The sequence below is a fragment of the Oncorhynchus mykiss genome, chromosome 31 (assembly GCF_013265735.2).
Source record: "Oncorhynchus mykiss isolate Arlee chromosome 31, USDA_OmykA_1.1, whole genome shotgun sequence".
NCBI classification, from domain to species: Eukaryota; Metazoa; Chordata; class Actinopteri; order Salmoniformes; family Salmonidae; genus Oncorhynchus; species Oncorhynchus mykiss.
The window spans coordinates 12,974,349-12,986,850 of NC_050571.1; the positions used below are offsets into that span (position 1 = coordinate 12,974,349).

The window sequence follows — 12,502 nt, forward strand, 5'->3', positions numbered from 1 at the left end:
ATGGATAAACTGCCAAGGGTGAACCTAACGGCTGCTAACAGCTCTACCGTGGACCGGCTTCATCCTTCCTTCATCGATTATGGTTCCTACCAGCACCTGTGTGTCCTCGTGCCTGTCATCCTGGGGGTGATCTGTGTCCTTGGGCTGGCCAGTACCCTCACAGCCATGGGCATCCTGATCTCCAACGCCCACCGTGGGAAACTATCCCTTATCAACGCTCTCATCCTCAACCTGATGTTTGCCGACAGCCTTGTACTGGCATTCGCCCTCCCGTTCCGCACTGCTGCCTTTTCCAAACCCAGTTGGACGCTTGGTTGGACAGTGTGCAAGACCTGTGATTGGTTCCTGCAGAGCTGCTTGGCTGCGAAGAGTTTTACCGTAGCGGTGTTGGCTAAGGCTTGTTACCGTTACGTCTCTAACCCGACTAAACAGGTCAGCATCCGTCTACGCTCCATCCTATTGGTGATGTGGTTCCTCTGGCTGTCTGCCTGCTCCGCTCCCATCCCTACCTGGCTGTTCTCTTCACTGCAGAGAGAGACCTGGGGGCTGGTGTGTGTGCAGGTGGTTCCCCCCAAAGCGCAGGACTTCATGTCGGTCTACGTCAAGGCGTACCCCCTGGGTGTGTTCTGCGCCCCTTTGAGTTTTGCCCTGCTGTATTTCTGGCGGGTGTATGGGCAGTGCCAGCGGCGCTGTAGTAAGACCCAGAACCTCCGAACGCAGATCAGATCCAGGAAGCTCACTCTGATGCTATTCAGTCTGACGGTAGCCATGACAACACTGTGGCTGCCGCAGTGGGTGGTCTGGGTGTGGGAGCGGCACGCCGCGGAGCGAGAGGCACAGGGACCGGGAGAGGGAGGACCCTTTGTCGTCTTCTCTCCCCCTCTCCTCCTCTCCCTCTCCGCCCTGCTCCTCACTTTCTTTCTCTCCCTGGTGAACCCCCTCATTGTCCTCTCTCTGTCAGAGGAGTTCAGAGAGGGTTACAGAGGTCTGTGGAGGTGCCTTACTCTTCGTAAACACACCCTGTCCAACCCCAAACCTGGCCCCCATGCACCCACTGCCCCCCAGTCCCCCTGCCCGCGACCGGAGACCTCAGGCCAGCCGAGGGGAGGAGACGGAGGCCGAGGCTCCATCCCTTGCCAGGGGACGACAGTTGATCCCCAACCCCAGATGGAGCAGGGCGGAGTGGGAGAGGCGGAGGATGAGGCAGAGGGAGAGAGCCCTCGGGATGGGATCGTGCTGCTAGACGTGGAGCAGTTTTGGCATGAGAGAGAAACAGGCTCCATGACAGAAGAGAATGATCCCATACCCTGGGAGCACCAGGAGGGAGCACCAACCGAAGGGAGGAAGTGAAGGAAGTGAGGAGAAGATATACACACAGACGAACAGGACTGGTTCTAAGAGGCTACTCAATACTCAGTTACATCTGTTCTTGTCTTTGTGTATCTGTCTATCTTGTGTGGTTTTTGTGAACAAATTGTGTTACCCACCACAACCAGTGATTTTTAAGCAAAAGGTTGTTTGAGAGTATTTGGATACTGCCTCAACGATGCCTGATACACTATTTAGCATCGAGACCAGCCAGTAAGCCTCCCCTCTCTCTTCCTCTCAGTTAGAGCCACAGCGTTCAAACAACCTTCAAACAACACACACACTAACAGACTACATCAAATGTCAGTCCGACTGTAACGGACTGACATTTGACTATACCTCACTGGACTGAAGATCAGTCAACAGAGGAATCAGCACAGGAGACAACATAGGAGACGATACAGGAGACAATACAGGAGACAACACAGGAGACAATACAGGAGACAACGCAGGAGACACCATAGGAGACGATACAGGAGACAATACAGGAGACAACACAGGAGACAATACAGGAGACAACACAGGATACAATACAGGAGACAACACAGGAGACAATACAGGAGACAACACAGGAAACAACACAGGAGTCAATGGTTGGTATTCATTCAACTGTGTCTATGATATTGTTTGATGGAAATTACATTGGTTTGTCAACTGTTTGATTGGTTATTGTTATGGTGAATAAACATAAAGTGTTATATTTCACTGTAGATGTGTGTATATATATATATATATACACACACAGAGTATATATATTGGAGGTATTCTACTTACCCTTGAAGTAATGACCAACAGCAATGTCTGTTGTAAATACCAACAAGAGTTACAAAATATAAACTGTACATACGTTTGAAATGATTTGATACAACAACAAGGCAGAATAAATAGCCTTTAGAAATCAGTAAGAGCATTTCTGTATGCTATTGAACAGTATTTGATGTTACTGTTACATGTATCAGTGTTTGATTCTCCTATTTGAGGTGGTTTTGTAATGATATGTGCTTGTAAAAAAGGTTGTTTATAATAAAGTGATATATAAAATTGATCCAGTGCTCTATTTGATTTAATCTTTATTACTATAATACATTCAATGTACATACAGTGGGGCAAAAAAGTATTTAGTCAGCCACCAATTGTGCAAGTTCTCCCACTTAAAAATATGAAAGAGGCCTGTAATTTTCATCATAGGTACACTTCAACTATGAAAGAAAATCCAGAAAATCACATTGTAAGATTTTTTATGAATTTATTTGCAAATTATGGTTGAAAATAAGTATTTGGTCAATAACAAAAGTTTATCTCAATACTTTGTTATATACCCTTTGTTGGCAATGACAGAGGTCAAATGTTTTCTGTAAGTCTTCACAAGGTTTTCACACACAGTTTTACTCCATGCAGATCTCCTCTAGAGCAGTGATGTTTTGGGGCTGTTGCTGGGCAACACGGACTTTCAACTCCCTCCAAAGATTTTCTATGGGGTTGAGATCTGGAGACTGGCTAGGCCACTCCAGGACCTTGAAATGCTTCTTACGAAGCCACTCCTTCGTTGCCCGGGAGGTGTGTTTGGAATCATTGTCATGCTGAAAGATCCAGCCACATTTCATGTTCAATGCCCTTGCTGATGGAAGGAGGTTTTCACTCAAAATCTCACAATACATGGCCCCATTCATTCTACAAATAAATCATAGAGATTTATTTGTAGACTAATACACTTGAAACAAATAGCCAAACCCGAAAACTGCAGACATTACTAGTGCCTCCCCCGCGATTAAACCCCCATAAAAAAATGAAACGCAGCCTAACGTGATCATTGACAGCTGCCTTGAAGGACACAATTAAACAATACTTTCTGCTACTAAGATCAGTGAAATGGAGGCTGAACTGACAACGGAGTAAAGAGCAGAAATCTCAACTAGCAAGCAAGTCACAGCAAAGAAGAATTGAGTGTGTGCGCGTTCACACACCGGCTCCAAGCATAAGTGATACAAGTGGTCTCTTAGACCCGACACAAAACACACACACATATATATGTAAGAATAGTAGAATAGATTTAAGCTACTTCTACTCAGTGTTTTCTAAAACTAGCCAGCTTCACATTCCATTTCAGGCTTTATTCGTACGATTATTGCTTGTCCACCTACCGCTAACCAGCAGGCTTGTAACTGTCGCATGTGGCCCGTCGAACACCCGAACTCTCGTTGAGACAATGCTGATACAAGAAACCTGATTTCCTTGTGCCGAAATCAAAATGAAACAACAGTTATCATGCAAATTTAGCAGTCAGTGGTGTGAAATAGGCTTCTTGATGTGACGTATTTATAAAATGGTTTATCGTTAATGCTGTCTTTGGTGTGCTTATCAATGCACAAGCACCACACTCCTATCGATACAATAATCGTATTGTCATGCACAAGTTTTACTGTGTGTGAAGTTTCAAATATATTCTGTCTTTACTAAATGTGTACTGTGATAGGTATTTTAACATGACAATTTGTTTTGCACAAAAAACAAACATTTAATTAATAAAATATTTAATCAGTCATCCTCCTCAAATGGAGGGGATGATAATGATAATTTCATTGGTCCTCAACTCGCGGCTCAGACACGTCATTCAGGATAAACATAGTTAGCTCTGGGTCAGCCTGCCCCGGAGCTGGTTAGTTCTGAAAGATTCGTTGGCACCTGACTTAAAGGTGAGCCAATTTCATGGTACTGATTATCCCGAGTTGAACTCAGAGGTTATCAAATTTTCCGCGCTACCTCCTCAAACCAAGTACGTAGTATAGTGCTCAGGTGCAATTTCGAAATGTGGTTGTGCTGCCCAGCTATGTAATGGGAACCCAGCTATGTAGTGGGGACCTAGCAACCCAGGTATGTAATGGGGACCCAGCTATGTAGTGGGGACCTAGCAACCCAGGTATGTAATGGGGACCCAGCTATGTAATGGGAACCCAGCTATGTAGTGGGGACCTAGCAACCCAGGTATGTAATGGGGACCCAGCTATGTAGTGGGGACCTAGCAACCCAGGTATGTAATGGGGACCCAGCTATGTAATGGGAACCCAGCTATGTAGTGGGGACCCAGCTACCCAGCTATGTAATGGGAACCCTGCTATGTAATGGGGACCCAGCTACCCAGCTATGTAGTGGGGACCCAGATACCCAGCTATGTAATGGGAACCCTGCTACCCAGCTATGTAGTGGGGACCCAGCTACCCAGCTTTGTAGTGGGGACCCAGCTACCCAGCTATGTAATGGGAACCCTGCTATGTAGTGGGCACCCAGCTACCCAGCTATGTAGTGGGGACCCAGATACCCAGCTATGTAGTGGGGACCCAGCTACCCAGCTATGTAGTGGGGACCCAGCTACCCAGCTATGTAGTAGGGACCCAGCTACCTGGCTATGTAGTGGGGAACCAGCTACCTGGCTATGTAGTGGGCACCCAGCTACCCAGCTATGTAGTGGTGACCTAGCTACCCAGCTATGTAATGGGAACCCTGCGATGTAATGGGGACCCAGCTATGTAATGGGGACCCAGCTACCCAGCTATGTAATGGGGACCCAGCTATGTAATGGGGACCCAGCTATGTAATGGGGACCCAGCTACCCAGCTATGTAATGGGGACCCAGCTACCCTGCTATCTAATGGGGACCCAGCTACCCAGCTATGTAATGGGGACCCAGCTATGTAATGGGAACCCAGCTACCCTGCTATGTAATGGGGACCCAGCTATGTAATGGGGACCCTGCTATGTAATGGGGACCCTGCTATGTAATGGGGACCCTGCTATGTAATGGGGACCCAGCTACTCAGCTATGTAATGGGCACCCAGCTACCCAGCTATGTAATGGGGACCCAGTTACCCTGCTATGTAGTGGGGACCCAGCTATGTAATGGGGACCCAGCTATGTAATGGGGACCCAGCTATGTAATGGGAACCCAGCTAAGTAATGGGGACCCAGCTATGTAATGGGGACCCAGCTATGCAATGGGGACCCAGTTACCCTGCTATGTAATGGGGACCCAGCTATGTAATGGGGACCCAGCTACCCAGCTATGTAATGAGGACCCAGTTACCCTGCTATGTAAAGGGGACCCAGCTACCCTGCTATGTAATGGGGACCCAGCTACCCAGCTATGTATTGGGGACCCAGCTACCCAGCTATGTAATGGGAACACTGCTATGTAATGGGGACCCAGCTACCCAGCTTTGAAATGACGACCCAGCTACCCAGCTATGTAATGGGGACCCAGCTACCCAGCTATGTAGTGGGGACCCAGCTACCCAGCTATGTAGTGGGGACCCAGCTACCCTGCTATGTAATGGGGACCCAGCTACCCTGCTATGTAATGGGGACCCAGCTACCCTGCTATGTAATGGGGACCCAGCTACCCTGCTATGTAAAGGGGACCCAGCTACCCTGCTATGTAATGGGGACCCAGCTACCCAGCTATGTATTGGGGACCCAGCTACCCAGCTATGTAATGGGAACCCTGCTATGTAATGGGGACCCAGCTACCCAGCTTTGAAATGATGACCCAGCTACCCAGCTTTATAGTGGGAACCCAGCTACCCAGCTATGTAGTGGGGACCCAGCTACCCAGCTATGTAGTGGGGACCCAGCTACCCAGCTATGTAATGGGGACCCAGCTACCCAGCTATGTGGTGGTGACCTAGCTACCCAGCTATGTAATGGGGACCTAGCTACCCAGCTACGTAATGGTGACCCAGCTACCCTGCTATGTAATGGGAACTCTGCTATGTAATGGGATACCCAGCTACCCAGCTATGTAGTGGGGACCCAGCTATGTAATGGGGACCCAGCTACCCAGCTATGTAATGGGGACCCAGCTACCCTGCTATGTAATGGGGACCCAGCTACCCAGCTATGTAATGGGGACCCAGCTACCCTGCTATGTAATGGGGACCCAGCTACCCAGCTATGTAATGGGAACCCAGCTATGTAATGGGGACCCAGCTACTCAGCTATGTAATGGGGACCCAGCTATGTAATGGGGACCCAGCTATGTAATGGGGACCCAGCTACCCTGCTATGTAATGGGGACCCAGCTACAGTGCCTTGCGAAAGTATTCGGCCCCCTTGAACTTTGCGACCTTTTGCCACATTTCAGGCTTCAAACATAAAGATATAAAACTGTATTTTTTTGTGAAGAATCAACAACAAGTGGGACACAATCATGAAGTGGAACGACATTTATTGGATATTTCAAACTTTTTTAACAAATCAAAAACTGAAAAATTGGGCGTGCAAAATTACTCAGCCCCTTTACTTTCAGTGCAGCAAACTCTCTCCATAAGTTCAGTGAGGATCTCTGAATGATCCAATGTTAACCTAAATGACTAATGATGATAAATACAATCCACCTGTGTGTAATCAAGTCTCCGTATAAATGCACCTGCACTGTGATAGTCTCAGAGGTCCGTTAAAAGCGCAGAGAGCATCATGAAGAACAACGAACACACCAGGCAGGACCGAGATATTGTTGTGAAGAAGTTTAAAGCCGGATTTGTATACAAAAAGATTTCCCAAGCTTTAAACATCCCAAGGAGCACTGTGCAAGCGATAATATTGAATTGGAAGGATTATCAGACCACTGCAAATCTACCAAGACCTGGCCGTCCCTCTAAACTTTCAGCTCATACAAGGAGAAGACTGATCAGAGATGCAGCCAAGAGGCCCATGATCACTCTGGATGAACTGCAGAGATCTACAGCTGAGGTGGGAGACTCTGTCCATAGGACAACAATCAGTCGTATATTGCACAAATCTGGCCTTTATTGAAGAGTGGCAAGAAGAAAGCCATTTCTTAAAGATATCCATAAAAAGTGTTGGTTAAAGTTTGCCACAAGCCACCTGGGAGACACACCAAACATGTGGAAGAAGGTGCTCTGGTCAGATGAAACCAAAATTGAACTTTTTGGCAACAATGCAAAACGTTATGTTTGGCGTAAAAGCAACACAGCTGAACACACCAACCCCACTGTCAAACATGGTGGTGGCAGCATCATGGTTTGGGCCTGCTTTTCTTCAGCAGGGACAGGGAAGATGGTTAAAATTGATGGGAAGATGGATAGAGCCAAATACAGGACCATTCTGGAAGAAAACCTGATGGAGTCTGCAAAAGACCTGAGACTGGGACGGAGATTTGTCTTCCAACAAGACAATGATCCAAAACATAAAGCAAAATCTACAATGGAATGGTTCAAAAATAAACATATCCAGGTGTTAGAATGGCCAAGTCAAAGTCCAGACCTGAATCCAATCGAGAATCTGTGGAAAGAACTGAAAACTGCTGTTCACAAATGCTCTCCATCCAACCTCACTGAGCTCGAGCTGTTTTGCAAGGAGGAATGGGAAAAAATGTCAGTCTCTCGATGTGCAAAACTGATAGAGACATACCCCAAGCGACTTACAGTTGTAATCGCAGCAAAAGGTGGCGCTACAAAGTATTAACTTAAGGGGGCTGAATAATTTTGCACGCCCAATTTTTCAGTTTTTGATTTGTTAAAAAAGTTTGAAATATCCAATAAATGTCGTTCCACTTCATGATTGTGTCCCACTTGTTGTTGATTCTTCACAAAAAAATACAGTTTTATATCTTTATGTTTGAAGCCTGAAATGTGGCAAAAGGTCGCAAAGTTCAAGGGGGCCGAATACTTTCGCAAGGCACTGTATGTAATGGGAACCCTGCTATGTAATGGGGACCCAGCTACCCAGCTATGTAATGGGGACCCAGCTACCCTGCTATGTAATGGGGACCCAGCTATGTAATGGGGACCTAGCTATGTAAAGGGGACCCAGCTATGTAATGGGAACCCAGTTACCCTGCTATGTAATGGGGACCCAGCTATGTAATGGGGACCCACCTATGTAATGGGGACCCAGTTACCCTGCTATGTAATGGGGACCCAGCTATGTAATGGGGACCCAGCTACCCAGCTATGTAATGAGGACCCAGCTACTCAGCTATGTAATGGGGACCCAGCTATGTAATGGGGACCCAGCTATGTAATGGGGACCCAGCTATATAATGGGGAACCAGCTATGTAATGGGGACCCAGCTACCCAGCTATGTAATGGGGACCCAGCTACCCAGCTATGTAATGGGGACCCAGCTACCCTGCTATGTAATGGGGACCCAGCTACCTTGCTATGTAATGGGGACCCAGCTTACCAGCTATGTAATTGGGGACCCAGCTACCCTGAAATGTAATGGGACCCAGCTACCCAGGAGGGAGAGGGTTAGGGGAATAGGAGAGAAGGAGGAAGAGGGGAGTAGAGGGAGGAGATGAGTTGAGAGGGATGGTGGAGGCAGAGGAGTTGGTGGTCTCCCAGACTCCCTCCCCCACTCCCTTTCTCCCATCCTCCCAGACGACATTTCTCTCTCATTAATCATTGATGGTGACCTTTCTTTACCAGAGGCACCAAACTCAATCACAGGAACACTTAACAAATCTAACCCTCCATTCCTACGAGCTCCTGGGCTAGCACTAGGCTAACACACTTAACCCTTAATTCCACTAGCCCCTGGGATATCGCTAGGCTAGATCCAATACCATTCCACTAGCCCCTGGGCTAATACTAAGCTAACCCTCCATCCCACTAGGTCTCTGGGCTAGGTCCTGCATGGACCTGTACTCTATGATGGAAGCCCCTGAGATAAATATAGCACTAAACTAAAGTGTGATGTTGGCTCTGTCTTGTATTACATTAGATTCAGTGACTAATGGCCGTCCTTTAGTTAAAATAGCAACAATCCAACAGTCATTTACGTTGACCTGGAGGTTGTCATCTGAAATGGCTGATTGATTGGCCTAGCACCTGGAATAGCAGACCATGAGATGGAGAGAGGTTTTCTAATATAGAGAAAGGCAGGGACAGAGACAGAAAGACATAAGAGAGAGAGAGAGAGAGAGTTTTAGACAGAAGGAAAATACAAATCTGCATTTACAGGAGAAACAAGCCCAGGCTTAATTAGTTGATTATACAACAGGGATCATGCTGGTAGAGGTGTCAGCAGGTGAGTTCATCACTGTGCCCCTCACCCTTATTCCATGCCTTCCCCCCCCCCCTCTCTATCTCCCCCACTGTGTGCGGGAAGTCGGGGGTGTCACTGGCGTGCGTTTCATCCCAGAGCCAGTCATCTCTAATGGATGATGCACCACATGGTTCGCAGTGGAGCTCACAACATGCTAACGTTAATTAGCTCACAGTGCAGGAGGGGGTAATTAAGATAAACAAACATCGCCCCCTGCTCCACAACCTCAGCCTTACGTCACCCATACCCCACTTCAGCTCAAATCTTCCTACCTCACCCAAACATCGCCCCCTGCTCCACTACCTCAGCCTTACATCACCCATACATCCCCCCTTCACCTCAAATCTTCCTACCTCACCCTTACATCACCCATACATCCCCCCTTCACCTCAAACCTCCCTACCTCACCCAAACATCACCCATACCCCCTTCACCTCAAATCTTCCTACCTCACCCTTACATCACCCATACATCCCGCCTTCACCTGAAACCTCCCTACCTCACCCAAGCATCACCCATAACCCCCCCTTCACCTCAAACCTCCCTACCTCACCCTTACATCACCCATAACCCCCCCTTCACCTCACTCCTCCCTAGCTCACCCTTACGTCATCCATACCCCCCTTCACCTCAAACCTCCCTACCTCACCCTTACATCACCCATACCCTCCTTCACCTCAAACCTCCCTACCTCACCCTTACATCACCCATACCCCCCCTTCACCTCAAACCTCCCTACCTCACCCTTACGTCACCAATACCCCCACGCCCCCCCCAAACCTACCTCTCCGAAGACCTCTACAACTTCATAGAGAGTGTGTGTTTGTGTATGTATGTATTTATGTGTGTGTGTGTGTGAAGGGGGTTATGGGGGCCTTGATGTTTGTGGTCTTTTGATTTGAGTAAATCTGTCTTTCATCTCAGTGAAGATCCAAAGGACAGGAACCTTTCAGGCCCTCTGTGTGAACTTATAGGGGGTCTCTTTTTAACTCTCTGCTTTATTCACTGATCTGAAATCAATCATTAAAAGCAAATAAACATTTGCTAAAAACAATTGTTTTGTTAATCTCAAACCACTGAGATAGGCTGGGATTCATTCTGATCTCGGGTTGTCAACAATGCAGCTTTTAAAGACAATTTCTGATTGAGCCGACATCTGCAGTGACTACTGTGAATGCGATCTCTTCAAACACGGGAACATTGCCTTTAAAAGCCACATAGTTGAGAACCCACGATCAAATGTAATCCCATAAAGTATATAGCTCTTACAGTGAAGTTTTTGTAACATTGCCCAGTTGCTAATTAAGACCGTGAAGCAACAAGACAATCGCTAGATTTGAGGGGTTGTCGGCCACTTCTGACAGAGAGGATGGAAAAAATAAGATGAAGAGGGAGGAGTTTGGAGAGAGAGGAAGATTAAGAAATAGAAGAAGATAGAGGGAGGAAGAGGGAGGAGGGGGGAGAGGGAGGATGAGCTGTCTGTATATTCGGCTGGTATATTCTAGTAGTCAACAACAACAGCAGCAGCAGCTGGTAGTCATGACACGTCTTCTGAACGGGTACAGTCATACAGACAGAGACGTAGTCATACAGACAGAGACGTAGTCATACAGACAGAGACGTAGGCCAACTTGGGGCTAGAGAGGAGGCTGCTGAGGGGAAGACGGCTCATAATAATGGCTGGAATGGAGCGAATGGAATGGCACCAAACACATGGAAACCATGGAAACCATGTTTGATGTATTTGATACCATTCCACTTATACCGCTCCAGCCATTACAACTAGCCCATCCTCCCCAATTAAGGTGCAACCAACCTCCTGTGCTAGATTCAATCCGTAGCGAAGAAGATGCAGCGTTATAGCATGAGTCAAATGTAAAGATCATTTTGATTGAGTCGATGTAAGCCTACTATATACGTTTACACTAGGCTCCCTACAGAGGGCGGCAGGAAGCCTAGTGGTTAGAGCGTTCGACTAGTAACCAAAAGGTTGAAAGATCAAATCCCCGAGCTGACAAGGTAAAAATCTGTCATTCTACCCCTGAGCAAGGCAGTTTACCCACTGTTTCTAGGCCATCATTGAAAATAAGAATTTGTTCTTAACTGGTCTGCCTAGTTAAATAAAGGTTAAAAAAAAACACAGGTTTACTGTGAATGCAGTCTCTGCAAAATTATTATTATTTCACCTTTATTTAACCAGGTAGGCTAGTTGAGAACAAGTTCTCATTTGCAACTGCGACCTGGCCAAGATAAAGCAAAGCTGTTCGACACATACAACAACACAGAGTTGCACATGGGATAAACAAACATACAGTCAAAAATACAGTAGTAAAATCTATATACAGTGAGTGCAAATGAGGTAGGATAAGAGAGGTAAGGCAATAAATAGGCCATGGTGGCAAATTAATTACAATATAGCAATTAAACACTGGAATGGTAGGATGTACAGAAGATGAATGTGCAAGTAGTGATACTGGGGTGCAAAGGAGCAAGATAAATAAATAAATACAGTATGGGGATGAGGTAGATTGGATGGGCTAATTATAGATGAGCTATGTACAGGTGCAGTGGTCTGTGAGCTGCTCTGACAGCTGGTGCTTAAAGCTAGTGAGGGAGGTAAGAGTCTCCAGCTTCAGAGATTTTTGCAGTTTGTTCCAGTCATTGGCAGCCGAAAGAGAGGTTGAACAGGCTAGTGATAGGGGTTGCAACAATTTCAGCAGATAATTTAAAAGAGAGGGTCCAGATTGTCTAGCCCGGCTGATTTGTAGGGGTCCAGATTTTGCAGTTCTTTAAGAACATCAGCTATCTGGATTTGGGTGAAGGAGAAATGGGGGAGGCTTGGGCGAGTTGCTGTGGGGAGTGCAGGGCTGTTGACCGGGGTAGGGATAGCCAGGTGAAAAGCATGGCAAGACACTTTAAAAAAATGACCAGGCACCCTCTACTGACGGGATGAGGTCAATATCCTTCCAGGATACCCAGGCCAGGTCAATTAGGAACTCCTGCTCGCTGAAGTGGTTTAGGGAGCGTTTGATAGTGATGAGGGGTGGTCGTTTGACCGCAGACCTGTTACG

General features: G+C 47.0%; 1 protein-coding gene across 1 annotated transcript; it reads left to right on the forward strand.

The window, feature by feature from the left end:
• LOC118946002 (G-protein coupled receptor 151-like) lies at positions 1–1,350 on the forward strand. Its single transcript, XM_036969669.1, has 2 exons — positions 1–754; positions 962–1,350. The coding sequence occupies exons 1-2, from the start codon at positions 1–3 to the stop codon at positions 1,348–1,350; spliced, it is 1,143 nt and encodes a 380-aa protein (XP_036825564.1).
• The last annotated feature ends 11,152 nt before the right edge of the window (positions 1,351–12,502 follow it).

What these genes read in the sequence shown, in the direction of transcription:
- LOC118946002 (XM_036969669.1), top strand. Translation starts at nt 1, where the DNA reads ATGGATAAACTGCCAAGGGTGAACCTAACGGCTGCTAACAGCTCTACC. An exon ending in GCTCACTCTGATGCTATTCA is followed by an intron (nt 755 to 961) that starts GTCTGACGGTAG and finishes TCTCTCTGTCAG; the next exon opens with AGGAGTTCAGAGAGGGTTAC.